This window comes from Amphibalanus amphitrite, unplaced genomic scaffold (assembly GCF_019059575.1).
Source record: "Amphibalanus amphitrite isolate SeventyFive unplaced genomic scaffold, NRLGWU_Aamphi_draft 001279F_arrow, whole genome shotgun sequence".
Classification (NCBI taxonomy): domain Eukaryota; kingdom Metazoa; phylum Arthropoda; class Thecostraca; order Balanomorpha; family Balanidae; genus Amphibalanus; species Amphibalanus amphitrite.
In genome coordinates, this window is record NW_024882772.1 from 32,025 (window position 1) to 55,342 (window position 23,318).

General features: G+C 52.6%; 2 protein-coding genes across 2 annotated transcripts in view; both read left to right on the forward strand.

Annotated features, from left to right (window-relative positions):
• Window positions 1-16,056, forward strand: part of LOC122371799 (trichohyalin-like) — a 37,847-nt gene extending 21,791 nt beyond the window's left edge. Inside the window, exons 6-20 of the mRNA XM_043348497.1 lie at window positions 554-721; window positions 851-1,018; window positions 1,508-2,569; window positions 3,005-3,157; window positions 6,121-6,309; window positions 6,484-6,623; window positions 7,111-9,379; window positions 10,852-11,073; window positions 11,417-11,601; window positions 11,839-11,932; window positions 12,820-13,113; window positions 13,364-13,524; window positions 13,767-13,914; window positions 14,143-14,247; window positions 14,505-16,056. Coding sequence (XP_043204432.1) covers window positions 554-721; window positions 851-1,018; window positions 1,508-2,569; window positions 3,005-3,157; window positions 6,121-6,309; window positions 6,484-6,623; window positions 7,111-9,379; window positions 10,852-11,073; window positions 11,417-11,601; window positions 11,839-11,932; window positions 12,820-13,113; window positions 13,364-13,524; window positions 13,767-13,914; window positions 14,143-14,247 — 5,358 coding nt within the window. The 3' untranslated portion in view covers window positions 14,505-16,056. The remainder of the gene's footprint in view (window positions 1-553; window positions 722-850; window positions 1,019-1,507; window positions 2,570-3,004; window positions 3,158-6,120; window positions 6,310-6,483; window positions 6,624-7,110; window positions 9,380-10,851; window positions 11,074-11,416; window positions 11,602-11,838; window positions 11,933-12,819; window positions 13,114-13,363; window positions 13,525-13,766; window positions 13,915-14,142; window positions 14,248-14,504) is intronic.
• A 3,271-nt stretch (window positions 16,057-19,327) lies between these two features.
• The window catches only part of LOC122371786 (protein Wnt-5b-like), a 30,414-nt gene continuing 26,423 nt past the window's right edge, over window positions 19,328-23,318 (forward strand). The window contains exon 1 of the mRNA XM_043348479.1: window positions 19,328-20,022. Coding sequence (XP_043204414.1) covers window positions 19,931-20,022 — 92 coding nt within the window. The 5' untranslated portion in view covers window positions 19,328-19,930. The remainder of the gene's footprint in view (window positions 20,023-23,318) is intronic.

A 23,318-nucleotide genomic window follows, 5' to 3' on the forward strand; every position in this document is an offset into this window, starting at 1 on the left:
ATATCCTTGCATCAATCCTGCTTTTTGTGTTTGGTGTTCTCTTGTAAGATTCATAGAATGTGCTTGCAATCATTCACTGGGTGATCGTTGATGAGCGCGAAGAAATGGAAGTGATCAGATAAGTAGGCGACTGTTGACTTAAGCTAGCTTGACGGCTGCACTTTGAAAAAAGGTTTGTCCTCGTATGTTATTTAATGTAACACAAGTTATCAATGTATCATACTGCGGGACATAAAGCTGTGTAAATACATATCATTCCACTGGTATGTCACTTCCTTCTCATCTGATCTTTATGAAAATCCCAAATAACATTGGTTGTGACAAATTTTAGCGTAGGCACTAGCCTGCTTTCGAGTGGGTCACCTCTCACAACTCAGGATCTTCATCAGCAAGTCGCAGACGGAAACAGATCAATAAACAAATTCACGAGCATTAGCTGCAGCTCTGTGCCCGGGATCACCGACCCGGGGCTGCCACTGTCCCCTGGGGTCCCTCCCTTACCGCCAGCACTCCAGTCCTGCAGGGACCGGTCATAACCAGCGTCTCGTTGCAGTACGACGAGGCTCGTGCCGAACTGCAGCGCCGCGATCAGGACATCATGGCGCTGACGGCCAAGCTGAAGACGCAGGAGGAGCAGCAGCACGATTACCAGCGCCACATCGCCGTCCTCAAGGAGTCCCTCTGCGCCAAGGAGGAGCACTACAACATGCTCCAGGCTGATGTGAGTTACCTGGTTACGCTTCTCTGCAGACGTGACCGATTAGACACAAATTTCATTACAGTTTAAAAAGTGCTTATTGCTCCTGTAGGTCCCTATCACGACTGATGGTCCTGCCGTCTCCTCCCTTAGGTTGAGGAGCTTCGACAGCGCCTGGAGGAAAAGAATCGCACAATCGACAAGAAGACGCAGTCAGCTCTTCAAGCTTCACAGGAGCGCAACAGGCTCAGCGGCGAGCTGAACGAAGTGCGCGACCATCTCGACATCAAGGAGCGGAAAATTAACGTCCTGCAGCGAAAGGTAAGCGGGCGTATTCGATACTAACTATGATACCGCCATCCTTGAACCACTTATCTTTCCCTGTGAAGTAAAGAATAAAAACTCCATCCTAAGATCCTCCGCCACTCGCGGCACTCGTGGTTCAACTACCCCAATATACAAGGAAACGTGACCTATCGCGACATCACAACTCTGTATGGACCGAACGAGTCTGGTGAAGGGTGAAGACATTCATTGCATCCCAGCTTCAACTTGGCCTGACTCTTTTTTATCTTGAAACTAACAGCAGTTTCCTTGTGCAAGTTATTACTAACTGACTAACAAATCTAATATTAGGTATCATATATCAGCTCTCTTGCATCTCTTCTAACATTAACCTCTGCAAGTAAACCTCCGTCTTGTGAATTTCCCTCTGATCGGACCAATCACACTTACCACACTTTCCGTCTCTTATCTTCTCTGTTCTAACACGTGTGCCCACCTCGTCCTTCTCTAACGCTGCTTGGGAAGGTGGAGAACCTGGAGGAGCTGCTCAGGGAAAAGGACAGCCAGGTGGACCTGGCTCGTTCGCGGCTCACTGCCGTCCAGGCGCACCATTCCTCCTCAGAGGGAACTCTTACCTCGCTCGAGGAGGCCGTCGGAGACCGAGAGCGGCAGATCACGCAGCTGCGCGAACAGCGGGATCGTGCTGAGAAGGAGCGCGCACAGGAACGAGAGCAGAGCGAACGAGAACAGGCAGACCTCAAAATGAAACTTCACGCCCACGAGTCTGAGCTGGAGAAGCTGCGTGTGCGTCTGGAGCGTGCTCAGGCAGAGAAGACTCGGCTGGAGAGTCGTCTGGAGGGCTCGCAGGCAGAGTTGGGGAAGGTTTCGGCGGAGCTGGACCGGTTACAGGGAGACGCCGGCAGCCGTAGCTCCGAGATCGAGACGGCACGTCAGAGGGCCACTAAGCTGGATCTCGAGGTGGATCGACTGCACGCTGAAAACGAGAGACTTCGCTTCGAGATGGAGCGTGATCGCGAGCGCGTCAATCGAGAGCGTGAGCGCGAGCGTGAGGCGCGCGATTGGGAGCGTTCAACCACCCCAGTGTACACACCACAGCGAGAACGCCACCTCAGCGGGAGTCTGGCCGCCTCCCTGGAGATCGAACGCCTTCAGGAGCGGCTGGACAAAGCGCAGACGGACCTGCGCCGTGCGCAGACAGAATCGCGTCTCCACCAGGGCGACAACGAGAGGGCGCAGGTGGAAGTAGAACAGCTGCAGGAGAAACTCGAGAAATCCTCCGGCGAAGTGTTCCGTCTGAAGACTCGTCTGGAGAGTGCGCAGACTGAGAGGGAACAGCTTCAGGAGGAGCACGACCGCACTCAGATGGCTCTGACCCGGTGTATGACCGAGAAGGATCGGCTGCAGGCGGAGGTGTCTCACCTGCGGGACGAGGTGGAGCACACGCAGCAGAGCGTCGGGCGCGCTCAGCTGCAGCACGACAAGGCGCAGGGAGAGCTCAGCAAGACGCAGCTGGAGCTCTCTCAGCTGCAGGACAAGCTGGACAGGACCACCGGCGAACTCCGGCGGGTGAGTGGACACGATCGGGTGTAAACGTAAAAAGATGGGCTGCTGCCGAGCTATGAGTGGGCTGCTATCCAGCCATGGGTGGGCTGCTGCCGAACTATGGGTGGGCTGTTATCTAGCCATGGATGGGATACTATCCAGCCCATGGATGGGCTTTTTAGAGCCGAAGATGGGCTGATATACAGGGCTCTGAATGAGCAGCTCCCAAGCTGTCGGCTCGCTCCGGGGCGCACAGTCTCCGAAAGAGTCTCAATTGGGTTCCGATATGTAAGCTAATGGAGACATTCTTCTTCGATCTGTCGTCTCTAATGCAGCCATCATTTATATATGATCAATGGACTCTAATGCATGCATTTTATACCTCGTTCCGCTGAGCAGAGTTCGTCTTCCTTAGACAGCGATGATAGGTTGTTTACATGGAACTTGATCGGTTTTCAGATACAAATGGACAAAGAAAAGGCAGTTTATGAATTAGATTCACTGCAAGTTCAAGTTGACAAGGCACTGGGGCAGTGTTCAAGAGTACAAAAAGAAAAGGAGGTGGTTCAGACTGAGCTTCAGAAGCTGAAGGACAAACAGGACAAGACGCAGGTATGTTTAACAGCTTTTTACTTATAGAGCACTTCTAAAAAGACGTTGTTACATTGTGATTACAGAAATGCTTACATCGTTCAATACTGTTCGAATAGTCAAACCAGGACCCCTTCGATTCTCTGCAATCACTGAACCGTTGAAGGCATGTCTACAGAACAACGTCTAGTCAACAGTTCTCCCTCGGTAACAGGTCGCCGTCGATAATCCCCCCCCCCAGCCCCCCTCCCAATCCGATGACAATGTTAAGCCAGACACGCTGCAATCAAAGCCCGCGTGCAATCATGTCCCAATCCGCCGCGACCGTTCCGAACAGGTCACTCAATTAATCGTCCCGTGTGCCCGGCGACGGGCACTGGCACCGTGGCGGCGCCGCTCGGGCCCTGTCGCCGCTCAGCGGCATTGCTCAGGGGCCAACGGCGTGTGACCACCCAGACTTATACCGTGTCTTGGTCCGCGGTAGTTGGTTGGAAACGTGGCGAATAATTCGCTAAAGCCCATGTAAGAAAAGATCAAATTAGAAAACAGATTGGTATTCAATTATAACTGGATTTGCGATATCATAGCATCTTATTAATATTGTGTTTTAGGTATTCTGCGCATGCTGTAAAAACAAACAATGATGATAAAATAAAATTTATTTGAGGGAAACGGCGCACAAATACAATAAATATTTCGGGTTGGTGTCTTTCCCTACCGGAGTGGCTATGAACTAAGCCAGGGTGTAAAACCTCCACCACCATATCACTATCATCGTCGTTTCAAAAGGCTTTTGCCGAGAGATTTCACTTCTCGCGGCCTCAATCTCCACGGGCGACTTCCCATCGCGGCTCACTGGAGCTCAACTTCTTTCATTTGATGGCCATCGAGCTGGCGCGTTCACGGAGAGGAGACACTGACGGTGTGCCCTCCATTTCTCCAGTCAATCGGAAGGGCTCTCCGGGGTTTAGTAGAGTATGAGACCGTCAGTCTCCTCCGGGCTCTGTCTAGCGTAGCGTCAGACGCTGCGTCTGCGATCAGTGGTAGCGGTGGTGACGCTGGTGATAGCCGATAGTTGCACCAACTCTGACAGAGACTACTCAGTATTGAGTGTCTTCTTACCAAATATTAATCAAGTGCTGCAATATTTGGCGAGTCGGTTCGCGAAGGGTCTTGTCTTCGGAGGGAAGGAAAAAGCCGAGAAATGGAGCGTCTTTTGAACGTCTTTTGAACGTCTGCGACACTTCATTTATTCAGTCGCTATCTTGAAGGAATATGCGTCGGTTCGAAAATGGCATTTCAGCGAGTCGGCCGAGTCTCGTAGTCTTGCATACTATCTTCTATTCATGAGATTCGCATTTTGCTGGTGTGGCTAAATCCAATGTATCTATCGTATATCAGCAAGCGACCATGCCTAATTTACCGTCCCAGCAAAGCGGAAGAGCCGTTTTTCCTGTCGTCACGCTCAGTTGTCCGAATCTGGGGCCGCTCTGGCTGCGTCCCCTGAGGGCGGTCTCAGGTGGTGCCGTCGACCGTTCACGGTCACTGCTGCTCCCTGCTGACAGGGGCAGGCCGCGCGGCAATGTCCCGGGGCAGGCCGGCTATATCGACCGGCAGCGGCAGCCACCGCGACTGCTGACCGGCCGGGCTGCGGCCCAGAGCGCGCCTGGTGCTCCCCAGATGCTGACGCCCCAGCTACCGTCACCGACTGCCACTCTTCAGATACTGTCCCCCCGGATACTGCTGCTGTCCAGATGCCACTGCTGCTCCTGAGATACTTCCGCACCTCAGATTCCTACTGCCACTCAGATACCACTGCTTCCAAGGTACTGCCATTTCCTAGATACATACCATCCCAGGCTGTCGCTTCCCAGATACTGCCGTATTTCAGATGCTTTATCAAGGGCGGATACTGTCAGCGGGCTTGGACTGCCACCGGACGCCCGTATTCCATTTACTGTTACTGATTGCTGCACTCCAACAAATATACCGCTATCCGCTACCGAATGCCGCTCTACGGCTGCCACTCCTCACTTGTCCAGTATCGGTTTGATCTATCCAGTGCCCTGTCCTGACCTCCTGTCTTGCCAGCGCGGCAGTGTACGGCCGGTGATAATCTTAGGCTGGTATCTCGTTTCGCATCCCCAGCCCTCAGTCAGATCAGCAGGGCTCCCGACGTTGACCCCGCGGGATTCTGCACAACTTTGGCAAACTTGGCAGGATGACCGGACCGGGCCGGCAATGTAAACGTCGCATTTATGCTCCCGGATGCCTATGATTGGTGCCCGGGCTCGGCGGCCGCTGAGTGTCCCGGTTCGCAGAATCTGCTGAGGCCCAGGGCACGATAACAAACGGTCAGGAATATTCAGTGGCCAAGTAGTTCAAAAGGATTCTCCGTTATTGCATATGCATGCAGCGGAATGTTATCAAGGGCCGGCATTTGACTCCGTGACCGCCAATGGAATTGATGGGGGCTAGTGAGCTGCTTTTACCAAAATTTTAAACTGTAGTGATGGCTAGATTAAGAACAGGATGCAGGCTGAAGACGGCGACATATTGGCGCCGACTGCACTGTTTTAAACATTTGTTATATTTCATTCTAGTAATAACTTTCACGTTCAGTTATCACAATTGAGTTCCAAGGCCGTGCAAAAATAATGTCAGCCGCTTAAGAAATTCCTGACGTAGATTGGGACAAAAGGTCAGCTATTGCACACAAACGAGGAGACGTCAACAGTCACAAAGTGTTCGTCAGCGGCTACTTCAATGAAATAAGCGAAACAACGGAATACATAAAATGAATTAACACATTTCGATGAGGGGCCCACACTGAGACAGCACACATGGATATACCCTGGCACACATCCCCTACCCCACCTGGCTGAGTGACGAACCTCTGACCCTGCTCGCCTCAGAGTTACAGATAATGCCCGTCTGTCGGTTGACGGTTATATGGCCTTGACTTCTATCATCATCTTCCGCAGGGCCAGCTGACCCGCGTGACGAAGGAGAAGGAGTCCTCCGATGCGGAGAGGTCGCGTCTGACGGAGAAGCTGGACGTGCTACAGAGCCAGCTAACCAAGGCGCTCCGTGACCGGGACGCGGCGCATACCGAGCTCGATCTCCTCAAGGAAAAGGTCGATAAGAACGCCGCCATGATTCAGAAGCTGCAGGTCAGTCAGCTATTGCAGGCATTGCTTAGCATTTTTCCTGTCATCTGGCTTATCTGCCTCCAACGGAGGGCTGTTTGGTCGTGTCTGGTAATGTTGCATATCAGTTCATCCATTTGAAGACCTATAATTTTTATCGGAAACATGTTACTATCTTTTACGTTATCTTCCCTTCAGCTTGAAAAAGAAGATAAAAACGCGGAGATAGATCATCTGAAGGACAAGCTCGATAAGAATGATCTGCTGGTTTGTCGACTCCAAGAAGAGAAGGAAACGTTGCAGCGCGATCACGAACGATTGGTAGAAAAGTATGAAAGGTACAGATTGAACCTCGACGGGAGATGTATTTCTTAAATCCCCTCTAATGTAATTGCTTTTACAAACATGCTCACGAAATACACGAGCATGTACGTGATGTCATGCTACCTTGAGAAGTGTTCGTCTACGCTAAGTCTGGTTTCAAATAGGTATGCAAACCATGCAACAAGTGATACACGTTTATGGGGTATCGAGTCCCTGAATCTCAAGTCAGAACATATGATAATCCTCTTCGTGAGTGATCCCCAATTCAGGAAAAACGACGCTGTAGAATCCAACGCACCTACCGATTGGTTTGATCGTTATGATACCTGTTATTTTGCACGAAAACGTACAAGCGGTGTCCAATTTGGACGTTGTAAGTGACTCTGTTGACGTCAAGTATGCTGGACTTCAACAAAGGACCTTCGGTTGACCATCGCCTTGACCATTACCGATGTGTACGTTTACGAACTGACGTTCATGTGTGTGTCGCTTGCCCGCCAGGTCGCAGGGGGAGGTGCAGCGCCTTCAGGCCCGGCTTGAGACGGCCCAGTCGGACCAGGACCGGCTGCAAGCTGACGGCGAGAAGGCCCACCTGCTGCTCAACAAGACCCGTGACGAGCAGCGGCGCGGTCAGGAGGAGCTCGAGAAGCTGCAGGAGCTCTACGACCGCAGCGCAGTCCAGTTCATGCGGATGAAGGACAGCGAGGCGCGCTGCCGTGAGGAGACTGAGCGCATCACTGTCGAGCTGGAACACCTCCAGGAGAAGTACGAGCGAACGCAGATGGAGGCCAAGAAGCTGGCCAACGAGCGGGAACAGCTGAAGGAAGAGGTCGAGAAGCTGACGTTTGATGTGGAGCGTGCCAAGGCGCAGTATCAGAAACTTCAGAGTAACCAGGAACGTAGCAACGAGGAGACGGCGCGACTTCAGGTAGAACTGGACAAGGCCCAGGAGAAGCTGGAGCGGAATCAGTCGGAGCTGAAGAAGGCTCAGACTGAGCGCGACAAAGCCCTGGCGGAGACAGACACCGGCCAGGCAGAGATAGAGCGGTACCTGGTGCGGATCGGGAAGTACCAGGACACACAGGAGCGAGGTCGGGAGGAGCAGGAGCGGCTCAAGTTTGAGGTTGAGCGTCTCCGGGAGCGCCTGGAGAAGGCACAAATGGAACTAGAGACTGAGCATCTAATGAAGGAACGCTTTGAACAGGATGCTTCAAAGCTTCGCCTCGAGCTAGATCGTCTGCAGAGCAGCCAGGAGCCTGGTCTGGCGATGAGTGACGATGGCAAGTCGAGGATCCAGGCCGAAGTACTCCAGGGAGAACTGGATCGTATGCGCGATAAGTACGACTCGGCACAAATGGAGATACGCAAACTCCGAATACAGCTAGAAAAGCGGCACGAGGAGATTCTGATTCTGCAAAAGGAGCTAGACAAATACGAAAATTGCTCAATGAAGCTGAGTTCCGAAAAGGAACAGCAGCAGAGCGAGCTGGAACGCATCAAGTCTGAGCTGGGCCGCATTCGCTCTCGGTACGAGGCGGCGCAGACGGAGGTAACGCGTCTGGAGCAGCGGACCGCGCACCTGGAGTCGGAGAACGTGCGTCTGCGCGGCGAGCTGCAGCAGGCGCAGTCGGAGATCGAGCGGCGCCGACACACGCCCGACGAGTCCAAAGGTGAGGCCGAGCGGCTGCGCGGTAAGCTGGAGAGGGCGCAGGCTGAACTGCAGAAAGCCACCGAGCAGCGGCGGGCGGTGGAAGCGGAGGCGGCCAGGCTCGCTCGCGACCTGGAGCACGCCCAGCAGCGGCTGGCGCGCTTCAGGGACAGCACCGAGGCGGCCAAAGTCGAGTTCGAGAAGATGGCTGCCGAGATCGAGTCGCTGCACAGTCGGCTGGAGCAGACGGCCGCGGAGCTGCGCACCGCCGAGGCTGCCCGCAGGGATCTGCAGGAGCGCCTCGACCAGCTGGGCTCCAGTGGGGAGCAGGCGGAGCAGCGGGTAGCCGTGTTCCAGGAGCAGTTGGCCACCGCCTGCGGGGAGCTGGAGCGGGTCCAGTTGGAGAGACGCGCCGCTGAGGACCGCGCCAAGAAGACTGAGGCGGAGATGGCCGGGGCGGCGCGGCGCGCCACCGAGCTGGAGTCGCGCCTCTCCCAGCTGACTGCCGAGCGCGACCAGCTGACCGCGCGGCTGGAGGAGCTGCGCCGTCAGCTGGTCGCGCAGCAGGCGCTCAGCGAGGAGGAGCGCGAGGAGGAGGAGCGCACCTCTCGGGAGCTGCGCTCGGAGCTGGAGCGCGTGCGCCGGGACGCAGAAGAGGCCCGCACGCGTCACGAGGAGGCGCTGGCCGCGGCCGGTAACGACACGGAGCTGCTCCGTCTGGCCCAGCAGGCGGCCGACCAGGAGCGGCGACGTGCCGAGGCGGCCGAGGGCAGCACCAAGGAGCAGCGAGCGGAGCTGGAGCGGCTCCGGCAGCTGCTGGAGACCTCCCAGACCGAGCGGCGGGAGTCGGGAGACGTTCTGCAGCGGCAGCTGGAGCAGCAGCGTCTGCAGCTCGAACAGCAGCGCCAGCAGCTGGAACAGCAGCAGGTGGTGATCCAGCAACAACAGCAGCAGTTGGCGGCGGCGCAGGCAGAGGAGCCGCCGGCCGGCGACTCGATGGAGGTACAAAAGCTGCTCGCGGAGCTGGAGCGTTCCAAGAGCGACATGCAGAACGCGCGAACAGAGCGAGAGCGGCTGCAGTCGCAGCTGGAGATCCTGGTGCAGGAGCTGCAGAAGACCCAGGTCAGCGGACGGCCGTCCGCGTCCGGCTGCTGCCTTGAGCCGAATGCGCCGTGTCTGTGTCGTGGCTCGCTCTGGCTGTCTCTCTCCTCTGTTTTCTCACTGCGCTTGGGTGTGCCGTGGCCGCCACCGCTGCCGCCGCCGCCGCACGACTCGCACCTGCGTGGTATCTAGCCGTTCGTGTTCACTCTCTCTTTCTCTCGTTGTTCAGCCTCCGCAATCTTACAGCAATGCCTGGACGTATATGGTCGATTCTAAACGTGGCCTGTCATTGGTAAGCATATTTGAACACACTCGTTAGTTTGAAATGTCTCCGCACAACACGCTTCTGTATGTCGTAGTACCGGCGAATCCAGACGTAAGAATAGCATGTTATACTCGGCAGATAATTTTATTAACATTAAATGCAACCCGTTTTAGTACAAATAGCCTTCAACCCTGGATGATTGAGACAATCAAGTGCTGGATTCGCCAATCGCTGTACAGTTAATGTGGAACTCAGTGTTAGTCTCCTGAGATTGCTGGCTCATTTTTTTATGTATACCTACGGCTAACACCTACATGCTTCACGTTGGACCTTTATCTACACATTACGTTCAGCTGCATTTAAGTGTGGCTACATGAGGACAATTTTATTAGTTTTATGCTTTCTGTTTCGTGCTCCATTCAATTCCACACATTTCAGCAGCCTTTTGTATTTTCATTGTTCTGATTGATTTTTGGTAACTCAATTCAACCAGACATGCTGAAACTGATGAGTGGGATAAATAGTACGGATAACATAAAGTTCATATAAATATACGTCAACGTAGCCATTACTTTATAGGTCTTGCGAGCCACTGATTTATGTTGGTATACAGATATTGCTTTGTGTTAGAGCCTAGACTGATCTATGAATTACGACAGTACCGTCCTGAATGGCGATGACACCTTCCGTTTGTTTTAAAATTGTGTGATACCTACGATATGTTAATTGTTCTCTCTTATATGTACTCTTTCGATGCGAGCTCTTTGTACATATACATGTATACCTACTATTATGTTCAAAACATCTGAGTTAGCACCTACTAACTAGACATGTAGGTGAAGCCCCTTATAAATGTGCAAGTTCGACTGAAACCCCGTCAACCTGTCCACAGTTAATTCATTAATCCGTTGTTCCGTTGCTTATCGTGCATTGGTACAAGCAGTTCCTTCTATAGTGAAAAGCTGAGAATGTTTTATCAAGCTAAGTCGTACGCATGAAAGTCGATCTTTTCTTCGTTTTCTTGAACTGTGAAATACCTAATTGAAAGTGTAAACGTAAAATAAGTGACACCTTCCGACGGTTCTTAATTTTATCTTAAAAAGTTTACCGAAGAGAAGTGATTTCATTTTTTCCAATATTCTGATAGCATGATCGACCCTATTCCTCGTCTCATTCACTCGGCGTAGCTGACCGAACCCCCATCCCCCGCGGCATGCAAACGTTTCAGCTGGATCTCCGGGAAGCCCAACAGAGGCTATCGACTGGTCACGCCGACGGCGACACGGAGCTGCAGCAGAGGCTAGAGGAGCAGCGGCAGCTGGCGCAGCAGCGCGACCAGCAGCTGCAGAAGCAGGCCCGACAGCTGGCCGACTCAAATAGGCAGCTGGAGGACTCGCGGCAGCAGCTGCAGCAGCTGCAGTCGCGGCTGCACCAGCTGGAGGCGGCGCAGGTGAGCGGCCGCAGCCGAGGAGGGAAGTGGATTGGACCATCTCGACTCAGACAGAGTCGAAATATCTATATCGGTCGAAACAATGTTATTATAACTAGTACGAACTATTTTTGGAGCTTGCATTAACCACTGCTCTTTATTAAATGATGTTGATGATTCTCCCGACACCAAAACATAAAAGGTGCTTTAGACGTTCATTAGATGGCCGTCACAATTGTAGCAATGATTAAATTTTCCCGGACATCGTTGTTAGTGTTACGACGGTGGCAGCGCTGCCAGTCTCAGGTATCTTACGACAGAACAGTGGTCTTGCCGTTGATCTGACGCCTGTGTTGCGCCCCAGCCCTCAGCGGAGGGCGACCGGTCGGAGCCGGCGGCGGCGCAGCTGGCGGAGCTGCAGGCCGAGCTGGCGCAGCTGCGAGAGGAGCAGAGTCGCGCGCAGAGCCAGTCCGAGCGGCTGCTCCACCTGATGCAGATGTCGCAGGAGGAGCAGCTGGCCAAGGACCGGCAGATCAAGGAGCTGCAAGAGTGAGTAGGAACTCCAGGGCGCGATGGCACTGCCGGGTAGACGGGTAGAAAGTGGAGGTTGAGACGTACTCTAGGGATAGAGTTACTGCCGTGGGGACGGCTTTGAGAGTGCGTCTACACTTCAAAGAACCGTATAAAGGCATTCTCAGTGATCTCGTTTGCCTATAACGTTCGCACGTCACCGTGTGCCTCACGTGTCTGGCTCCTTTGACGCCATTATTTGTTTGTGTTTGCCAGTGCGCTGAAGAAGACTCGCGGGCCGCCCGCAACAGCACCCCCTTCGACGGCAGCCTCGCGAGCCACCACCCCCGCCGGCGGCTCAGCGCCCAAGGTAGGTCTCCCTCCGGCGGCCGAGGCGCCTCCGGTCCGCTAGGTGACAGTCATCGTGTCCTCCGAGCATGCACTTCAGACATTTAGAACGGTGTTCAGAAGGCTTCTGCCGGCTGCTTTCTCGCTGTCGTACTAAACTGAATGTGCGCCTAATACCGATGTGCTGGGAAACGGTCCGGTTTCGACTGGATCGCCTAATAGCGCAATGTTCAACTAACACCGCCAACACCAGACTAGCGGTAGACAGTTAACTGTCGCTGTCTCGATGTCCTGATGCTTGAGAAAGATGAGTATGTTCTCGGCTAACACGACACCGTACTAACACAGCTTCTCTCTCCTGGCTCCCTGGCTGTCGCTGTCGCTCTTCTCTGGCTCAACGTGGTCATCGTTCGGTGTACCCTGCGGCTTTCTGTTGTTCCGTTACCATCACCGTGGTTTGGTTGTTTCCCGTTTCGCTGGTGTTTCCTGTGTGTTTGTGTGTGCGTTTCGCGGGCCAGCTGCTCTCCCTGTCGCTGCCAGACTCGGCCGGAAGCGCTGCCAGTGCCGCCGCCAGCGCCGCCGGAAACGTGGCCGGAAACGCCGCCAATGCTTCCAAGGCCATGGGCGGCTTCCTCAAGAGCCTTTTCTAGAAAAGTGAATGACACTGCCGACGTCGTAAATTGTTCTATTGTATCGTGATCTGTGAAATCGTGTGGAATCAGGCGGACTCACCGCGTCTGCCGGCGCTACTGGGGCGTTAAGATGTCGGGAGTGGGAGGCCATTTCGTTGATGGGCGGAAGTGCTCGTCGGCTTCCGCTGGGTCTTTCGTTTTTGTTTGGTTCTCGCCGCGCGTTTGGTGTGCGCGAGTGTGGGTGGCGGCAGCGCTGACCGTCTGGCCGGCGACCCAGGCTGACCAGGACGAGGCGGCGCGGCTGCACCGCGAGCTGCGCCACCGTGACGCCGAGCTGGAGCGGCGCGGCGCGCGCGTCTCCGAGCTGGAGGCCGAGGTGACGGCGCTGGAGGCCGAGCTGGCGCAGGCCGGACGGCTGCCAGAGCTCGCCCAGATGGTGGCGCTGGTCAAACAGAAGGCGACCCGCTGCCAGGAGCTGGAGGGCGCGCTGCGAGAGGCGGCGCGCCAGACTGAGGACCGCGAGGCCGCTCTGCACGACGAGGCGGAGAAGCACGCAGAGCTGACACAAAAGGTAGGTCGTCAGGACTTCGTTAACCCCGGCTGTGATGATGTTTGAATTGGAAGGATGCAAAGATGTGAAAGGAAACTGAAACTGACTTTTGCAGGCTATTCAAATGTTATATGACGGAAATAAACGGTGCACGCTCCTAGCGCAATGTTATATGTGCACCGCAACCTTGCTTGTGAGAAGTCAAAACGCTGTGTGCGGCTTATGTCGTATGAAGGTGACGCCCCTGACAGTCCGGCTATGCACTGCGCAGATGCAGGAGCTGGAGGGTCGTCTGGGGGCCATGCAGCAGGCGGCTGACGCTAGCTGCAGCAGCTGCACGCCGCTGCGGAAACGGCTGCGGACCGTGCAGCTGCAGCTGCAGCAGCTCCACTCGGAGAGACGCCGCCAGCTGGAGGAACTCTTTGACCTCAAGTAAGCAGCGGATGACAGCGTCATTGTGCTTGTAACGGTGCAGTACACGGATAGGGCAGTACACGGATACCTACAGGATTTCCTTTTTTTGCTCCGCCAGCCTAAAGCCAGTCTGGAGCAGGGTTCAGGATTTCCAAAGCTGCAATTTCCATGCTGAGCATCTTCTTCGGGTACCCTCGGCCTCTTTTCTTTTCGCCGCCTCTGCCGGTGACCTGAGACACCACTGCTTCGCGTTTCGGCAGGCAGGAGGCGCTGGCGTCGGCGGTGAGTGAGAAGGACGCCCACCTGGCGCTGCTGGAGGTCTCGGGGATCCGGGACGCGCGCACTGCGGAGCAGGCAGACAGCCTCGCCAGCCAAAAGCAGAAGCTCGTCGAGAGGATGCGCCATGAGGTCAGTCACAAACCTGAGGGCACCGGGCACTGGGCAGGGTGGAAGAGTCTACTGACAAATCAGTCCTCAGTCACGGCGCTTAAAAATAAGTCCTCAGTCACCGGGGCTTGGCCATTTTTGTGTGTTGTAGAGACCAGAGAGAGACGTCCTAAGACGCCGGTGCTAGGAAGGGTGACTTAGTTATTGTACCATTTTGTTACACGTGATTTTTTTCACTTTGTCCGCCAGAACGAGTGCCGGGTGCGGCTACTGAGTGAGTGCGAGGCTGTGGATGTCTCCAGTCTTCCGTCGAGCGATGACTCGTCCCCGCGCCTTTCACCAGTCTCATCGTAGGTTAGTGCGAACTACACTGCTAGATGGTGCCGGCTGCACTGCTTAGTCGTGCCCGTATGTGCTGGATGATGGAACAACTCGTGGAAACGTCGCAAAGCACAACTTGTCGTTCCTACAAATGTTTAAGCCGTCTAGCTCTTCTTCCACTTGTCATGACTCACATATCGCTACATAACATTGCTACGTGAACTCGATCATTCTAAACGATCTTTTACCGCATCAAAACGTCTGAGATCCTATATTTTAACATGTTCCAGATGCCGAGCTGTGGCCGCCGCCACGGCCGACTGGGACCGTCCGCCACCGAGCTTCCGCCGCCTGTCCGCAGCAGTGTGTGTGTCTGTCTGTCTGTGTGTATGTATGTGTGTAGAGGTGCGTGAGTGGCACTACAAAGAACTGATCGGTAGCCCCGGACCTGGTGACGAGACTCACTCAGACCAGGTCTCAGGCGGTAGCGTGAGATGGACATAAGACGAGACATCGATAGATATGGATAGGTTGTTGAGTCGACGGTTATTTATGGATACAGTTCTTGACGAATGAGTACCAGTTCAACGTAATTATGTCGCAATTGAAAGTCCTCAAAATAAGGGATTTTAGAAGACATTCAGTGGAGATGCGGCAAAGTATAGATAAAACGTATCACATATACCGTTGACCAGACGCTTTAATATGATATCATACGCACCTAAGAAAGGTTCATAAGTACGATTGCCTTGTTGAACATGTTGGCAGCATGTGGTGTCATGGTTTGGCAGCACTGCCTGCTATTGTCACCCACCGCAAGCCCGCCGGCTAGCTGCAGTGGTTTATGGGGGACGCGAGCGTCACACCGGGCCGTGATGCTTATGATGTACCCTGAGTCACGCCGCCGAGAAGGTACCGGCGTGCTGTCATGTTGTCAGTTGTGATGCTGGTTGTAATGGTGTGACGTCGGACGAGACAAGGAGGATCGTTCTGGAGCAAAAGGCAAATGATTGTGCCCCGTCTCCACTGCCCGACATGTGCCATATTCTATGAAACTGATGTTCGGCGTATCTGTAAGAACCTTAGTTCACACCTTGTTGCGTAGTTTTGGTGATTTCGGCCCGCTGAAGCCGTTTTGCCAGCGTAGGTTTTGTGACAAAGGCCGAGCCCCGCTGCAGCTCGCTACTGTGATGACCGATAGACTTCTCAGCATTCAGACCCTCTTATCAGCCCCACCTAGTGTTGTCTCCGTGTGTAGTGTGACTGTTTCCAGGCACCCCTCGTGTTTCCATTCTTCGTAGTCCGCTGACCGGACCCTAGTCACAGGCGCTGCAGCTGCACTGTTTGGTGGCACTTCCCGCCTGGATAGACGGGCCATGTAATGCACAATGTCGTCTTTATCGCACTCTTTGCAGCATTGTGCACACCCGCTCTGTTTTGTGCTGCTGCACCAATACGTATGCGGTCTGTACCCTTTGCGCCAAGAACTGAGCATCAACTCTGAGTTCTCTAGCGGGCTCAATGAACGCTGTTATTGGAAGAGGTGTTTTGCTAGGTATTTAATATCTATGTAGAAAGACGCTGATAATAATATCACTGAGCATAATTGGACTGGTTTCGTGTTAATTACGCAGAATAAGTCATGAGTGCTGGTGCTATGACTCGTTATATTTTTCTGTTGACACACGTTTATTGAAGCAGCAGGCGTGTGTTCATAGAAAGACTGACATGCTGTAGTGAGGAGAACAAGCCACCTATCTCGAAGGCGGTCATTCTCACTCTGTCGGCATATCTGCCTGGATATTGGACCGCTCATTTATGTAGAATACATGCTGAGTGGGATCCGGCCAAGTGTTTCAATGGGCGTTATACCGGACTCCTCTGAAGTCCATATGCAGATTGATCTAGCTATGCAAGAAACAGGAACTTCCCTGGCTTAAAACGCAATAGGTTTTCAAAGGCAGCGATGAGTGTGCAGTTCGATTTGTTTGAGAGCTGCGCGGGAAACTGTTTGGATGTAGATATACAGTGGCTGAATTTTGTCCAGTGCTTACTGGGCTTACTCCTAGCTCTTCCGCAGTAGATTAGGGGGAAATCGGCAGCAACTACCCACGCCCTCTGTGAGGCGGACGGTGGCAGTGGGCCCCTGTCCGCGCCGACCACTGGGATACAGGTGGCGCTGCCACTGCTCTATTCGGAGAGTCCCATACCACCGGTATTGTTCGTGGCAATGCCCGGTGCTCATGGGCGATTATCCAACATGCACTGTTCACTTACGCCCACTCTCTGATGGCTGGTGACGAGGAGTGACGACTGCGAGGCGGGGTGAGGGGACAAACGGCCTCCAGCGCGGTGGTCCCCCATATACCAGCCGATAGTCTCAAAGCATGCGGAGGTCGTGAGAGGCGACTAAGGCACCGGGATACAAAGTCAGATCGACTCGAGCATTCGGTTTGCTGTGTCCGTCATTCTTCGGTTCAAAGCCGTTTGAATGAGCTGAAATTGGGTCTCAAGGACCCCGAAATGTAACAGCGCTGGACAGAGCGAACAGGCTTCTCAGCTCGAAAAGCATCCCACCATCCTACAATCTACTAGGAATCCAACTTCTTACATGGCCTTTGGATATACCGCCACAAGAGCCACAGCGATATTCGGTAGCGGGCTCAACTGCCTTATCGGTCCATTTCAAACAAGTCGGGACGCTGCGCCATTGGAGGCGCAGCACATATATGCCGCCGAGATGACGCATTTGTCTAAGAATAAGAATCAATCGAATAGACTGCAGAATGCACATACATCAATGAACACTCCAAATGGGCCAATTAACTTCTCGATGTGTATTATTTGCATCAATGCTGCAATTATTTTCATCCGAATCCTAGGTCTCCAGACCATGGACTCGACCGACCGTCAACCGGTCAGTGCTCTCGGTTTCCGTATAATTCAAAGCAATAAATCAAGCATTCCAAGCTCAAATGCTCATTCATTGCGCTTCTAATTCGATATACATCAGCACATCTCGGGGCGAAGGGGAGGCAACAAATTGGCAGTAATTTATTGATATCATGTAATCAGACGAGTTTTGTTACACGCGAGCATGGATGGGAACAGCGTGTTGGCGAAACTACAGAGGCACTTCTAGTAGCTCCTTATCAATTGTATTTCTAATAGGTAAGTACTTATAGACCACGTTTCCATGGGCATCACTGATCCGGATCAGTGAAAATGGATTAGCTAATCCAGTATAGACAATAGGTATGTGAAAATGAAAATAAGGGATTAACTGGTTATATAAGCCTAATCCACTTTGAATTATATCGTGTAACGAAGAGTTCGAGAAATAATATACGATTTAATAAACGGCTCCGTTGGAAAGAAAAACAGATATTGCTGAATGGCGAATGCAATGTCCGTCTGGAATTTCCGAAATTGAGCAATTGGTGTCCAAGACCTATTATTGTCTATGCTTTCTTTACATTAGGCTTACCTCAGGCAAAGCTGACTGTATAGGTAGGTACGATTATTTGCTTGACAAATTTGATGACTAAGCCCATTGCCGTTAGTTGGCTTATCTTACATACAAATAAGCAAACTTGTGCAGAAGTATAGATCAGCCCAATTGACCATGGCTGGGTGATTTGCCAATCCGTTGTATACAATTGCCATCTGATAAAGTGTTGAACAAACACTCCCCGTCGGTCGTCGGGCTATTAGCGGCTGCTCCAGTTTAAATTGCGCCCGTGCCGTTCGAGCCGTAACTGTGCACTGTCGTTCTGAGGCCGGTGGTCACCGGCAGCCCCTCTGGGCACCTCATTGGAGCGCGGCCGTATGCGCTCGTGCCCTGCCCGGCTTGTATCGGCTGAACGAACATGGCACGCCTGTCAATCGGCATCTCCATTCTGTGCGGCCTGGGCCGGGCGGCCGGCGACCGATGGCCGCGATACTGGGCCTGCCATCCATCAACGGACGACCGCTCAAGTCCGTATCAATTTCGCCGTACAACCGGCCACGAGACGGGAGGCACTTCCGCGAGCCGCCGCCGCGCGCGGACCGGCCCGGCGCCAGAGGAGCCCCAGGTACCGGCGCAATGGGAATCGCATTCAGAGCGGACCAAACACGGCAGGCTAGGGAATGCCTGATGCGAGATTCAGTTCCTGTTCAACAGCGACCGACACAAATCATCGCCGGCTGACGTTGACCAATTACCACTCAAATGTGATGCAACACGGGACGAATCTGCTTTTGCAGGGCAACGCTGACCATGTCCCTGTCTTCTCGCTGAGGGCATTGGGAATGATGCAACACAGGTTGCTTACTTTATGAAAAGTGAGATTTCACGACAGGGATGGGGCAAACTGGCCACGAGAGTGAAGGATCGCCTCGGAAATTAAAACAATCGTGAGAAGTACCTACAATATTGCAAAATTTTCAATATCCAATCATGATGAATTTACCTGAAAGAAACACCATAGTAGGTAATAAGTTTCATTACTGTCTTTGATCATAGGCGGCGGGACGGGGAGGGCACCAGGTCACCGTGACCCCCTTTGATTTTGGCACTTTAACGTTAGCCCTATCCTATGGGCGTTGCATGGAAAGAATGGGACCAAAAGTCGGCAGTGCCCCCCGTTAATTGAAGGTGTTCCGCCGCTACTGTCTTTGATGTTCGTTTCCAGTTGGTATCTATTCGCTCAGTATTTTAGAAGCTGTCTGCAAAGATGGCTGAAGGTGGAATGACCTACGAGCATTGTGGATGACTAAACGAGTGCGTGGATTGCAATCGTTTCCGGCATCTATCTCTTCATCTCCCATTCAGGAATTCAGACTCACATGCCTCTAACGATTTCCACTCAGTACCTAGCTCTTGCGAGCCCATTCCCAAACGATACGATTATGACCTCTGCACTGAGCAGACGAGCACGGCCTTAGCCTGAACATCCAATTACGATCACCAATTAGCTTGCCGTTCGGGAAAGGTAGCACGCTCCCGTTACTACCGAAACTCTCCGACCAATCAGAGTGCGTTCTCCGCCTGCCGTCAGCCAATGAGCGTGCGCGACAGCGGCCGGTCGGAGCGGCGCGCTGTTCCCATGTCTAGCGCCGTGCTCTGCAGCAGTATACAGCGGTGATCGTACGGGAGGTCTGCAGTTGGTACGGCCGCGGGCGCTGGTCCACGCTGGTTCAGCTGTGCACGCTGACGGGGACTGGAGCTGACAGTGGACGGCGGACTGACAAGAGATCTGTAGAGACCCGGGAGCTTGATGTGGCTGGTTTGTGAGGTACCTACTGTCAACCAGCTGGCTGACCGTCTTATCGTGATAATTAGGGAACGTGAACGATGATGACCATACGGTGAAGTGCCAAAGGCCTGGACGGTGACAGGGAAAGAAAGTGAACTTACAGAAAGAGGATTTGAAACGGCCGAGGAATGCCACCCCTCTAAAGTTTCCACCAGGGAGGGATCTGCGTCAGCAAAGCGTACGGGGTTGCCGAAAGGACCCAGTGTCCGAGACGGCAGGGTGGCTGTGCCTATCCTTTCCGCTGAAGTCGACTGTTTGCTGTCGTCTGACAGGACAGGAGACTGCCATCTGAACAAAGATAACAGATTTTGCCTCTGCATGAGTGGTCAGAGTGAGCCGCTGTGAGTGACGGAGCTCGCCGCTGTGAGTGCCGAGTGGACCCGTCGGACCCGGGTGCCGCCGCCCCTCAGCACAGGATGCCACCACGGCTCGCCGGCTGCCTACTGCTGCTGGAGCTGCTGCTGCTGGCGGTGGCCAGCTCAGTCGCCGCCAGAACGGGCTCCTGGATGTAAGTACCCCAGGGTGACGCCTGGCTAGCTACCAACGCTGTCCTAGCTCTGATCATAAGAGCACACTGATCAGCAATCATTTCCGCTTCTGTGAGTCATTTGAGATAATAGAAAACATAAATCTGGCCCCATGCAGAAAAGGGTTCTTTCTGGCATTCCGGTTTGATGCCATGGATATTCGCCGAATCCGAATGGCCGTGTACCGTAGCCTGTGTAAGTTTTTTTTTTACCTGACCTGTAAGTGACCTGAGGTCATCGCGTGCCCTTAAGTAGTAGTGGGAACGAAGCTTCAGTTCCTGGCGACTCCTTTGGTTCCATTTTCAACGCTCTAGCCCCGCTAGGTGGGTCACATTGCTCGAGGTCGTGACCTTTGTTGACATCTGTAGGTCAAACGATTGTGAGTGACGCCGAATGCTTTGGGCGACATGTTCCACTCCGAAAGGACTCTGTTGTGCGTGAGTTTCAAGTGGATCAAAGGCAGTCCGTATCTGGGCTAAATCTGGTCTGACTTTGGGCCGAATATGGTTGCCTTGACGAGCACCTTTGCAAGGCGGCACGGAAATGACAAACCTTCTAGCCTTTAAAAGCAAAAATATTAAATGCTACTTCACATTCACTTATTTAGCCTATGCCGAGCAGCGTAAGGTCGCATCCACTCCCCATTGTACCCAAGATTTAAAAATGATGAAACAAAATAGAAAGCTGCTGTCGTTTTCTATGTAGGTACTAGTGAATATGAATAACGAATAGTTGTTTGATGCCCCGATGTCGCGATGTTCTGATGTGTAAGTAAGAACAAGCGGTGCTTGCTCTTTGTGAGACAAATGACAGTTTCTTATCAGATAGTCTGTCTATTTGAATATTCATTGAAATATCTGCCTCAGCTCTGGCTTCTATATAATTGCATCAGCATGCGCCCAAAAAAGGTTCGAGCAATGTTCATGTCAACTTCACTTACATTCCAGGGATCACTCCTATCAAATTAAAATGCCTCGAGAGGATCAAGCCTCGCTTCTGGTATGTGCCCGGTTCCGGCACGATGATCCATATTCAGCATCTTCGATCCGAGAGCACTTCCTTGAAATATTGGTAGTTACTGAAATACAACATCCTACCTTTTTTAACTTGCCTGTCGGCAGCTCTTCAGTGTCAAGTGCATTGTCATGGAAGAAGGGGGAGGGGAAATCCTACCGACTTGGCGTTTAACCCTTATTTACTATGTAGGTATGAACTTTGCGAAAAAATGATTATGCGCATTTTTCCCCTTTCGGGTGTGCTTCTACAGCCTGTAGATGAAATGTGTAGACTACTTGAATAAAATGAACAACAAAACATATTTCATTTACGCTTCAAAGAGTTAAAACTAGCGTAACAAACGTAACCATAATGAGGCACATGTGATGGTAGGATTATTTATGATGCGAGGATAAATACCCCTTTTCTGCTGAAGGGATAGGTATTTTTGGAATGACAGACACGGCTCACAAAAAAATGATCTCATGGACACTTGACTATCTGAATAATTATGAAAATAAAAACCAATAAAGAAAAGGGATGCTTGCTTACATCGCCGTAAGTAGGTATATGTAATGTAAGTGAGGCTTGCTAATCCGCAGTCTCATCAGAGCGAGGAGAGCGGCTACCTAGATGGCGGCTACTCTGTTCGCGTGCCTCCCGATCATAAACAAACTAGCAACTCAGCACTGTTCAGCCTTATTCAATCTGGGTCCATTTCACCGACAGTTTTCTAGTGGTATCCAGTAATTACCGGTGTTCATTTGCCTCTGAGTCCCAGCTGTTCTCTGCGACAGGCAATCCAAAGCCATGCACGTAATAACTGTGTCATGACACTGATTCTCGTGCTCGAAGTGGCTTCGGGGCCCATGGTCCGCAAGTCAGTGGCGTGCGCCATGCAAGGTTACCAAGAAACGCTCCCGAAATCCGATGCGACGGATAACAGAAGGGCACTTAATAACCATACGTTTACTTTGCATAACGTCACTACCAATAAGTGATTGGGCGCGCGGGGCTGGCCCGGCCGGCTGACGTGCGTGCGACATCTTGACCTGTCATCGTGAGGATGGCGGCGGCCGGGCGGGTGCATTATTCATGGCGGCGGCTGCGGGAGCGCTGCTTCCTCGGACCGGACCGGCAGCGGCCCCGGCGGGTCAGCCGACAGTCCACACCGCGGCATGGCCTTGGAACCTGCACACCGCCACACTGGAGGGCATCACGAGAGGGCCAACGTCAAAACAGCTGCCTATGGTTATCCGGCTAAATGCACAAATTACATGTAGCACTTTACCTGACACAGAAACATTATACTGACAGTCCATGGCTAACCAGTCTACTATGCAGCCTTTCCATAAACCTTGTGTCTCGGGCGTCACAAAACCGTGTTTGGAGCGATGCGCACCAGAGCGGTTGAGGCGCGCGGCCCGACGGTGTTGGTGCAGAATCCAGACCTGTCACCAATCACTCACAGCCTGTTACCAGACTCGAGATACGCCCTCACGCCATAACTGATAGGCAGCCGACACTGCTCAGATATAACAGTTGGGCTTTCAGTGGTTTATAGTTCATCGAAGTGGAACGCTAATCCAAATGAGTCACCGATGGCTCAGGCGTGCCGGGCGGCTTTTCATGTTACATGGGCGACAAGTTACAATTTGTGACAACAAGTGACAAGTCTGCATATTGGGAACTGCGTTTTCAACATGCTTGCATTTGTGCAATGCCGGGAGAGTATACCAGATGTGGTCGGGCAGGGTGTTATTGATAGTGACGCTTCTAATACCGACGCGCCCGTTACCGAACTATTCATATATGTAGATGCATCTCTCTCTCTCTCTCTCTCTCTCTCTCTCTCTCTCTCTCTCTCTCTCTCTCTCTCTCTCTCTCTCTCTCTCTCTCTCTCTCTCTCTCTCTCTCTCTCTCTCTCTCTCTCTCTCTCTCTCTCTCTCTCTCTCTCTCTCTCTCTCTCCCTCTCTCTCTCTCTCTCTCTCTCTCTCTCTCTCTCTCTCTCTCTCTCTCTCTCTCTCTCTCTCTCTCCATCGTGATGTGTCTTTTCACATACACGACTAATACTATCCCGCATTGCAACAGTGCAGGAGCTTTCACGCACACGCTCAGTCAGTCCTTAACAATCTCAGTAGTGGCCCATCAATTGTTATATGATGGCAACGGACAATACACATTTTACCATACCGTTCTAACGGGTCGGTCGAGGTGTTGAAAACTTGTTTGACCCATCATAAACATCAACTCGTCATAGTAATTAATGGAGAGTTAGTTT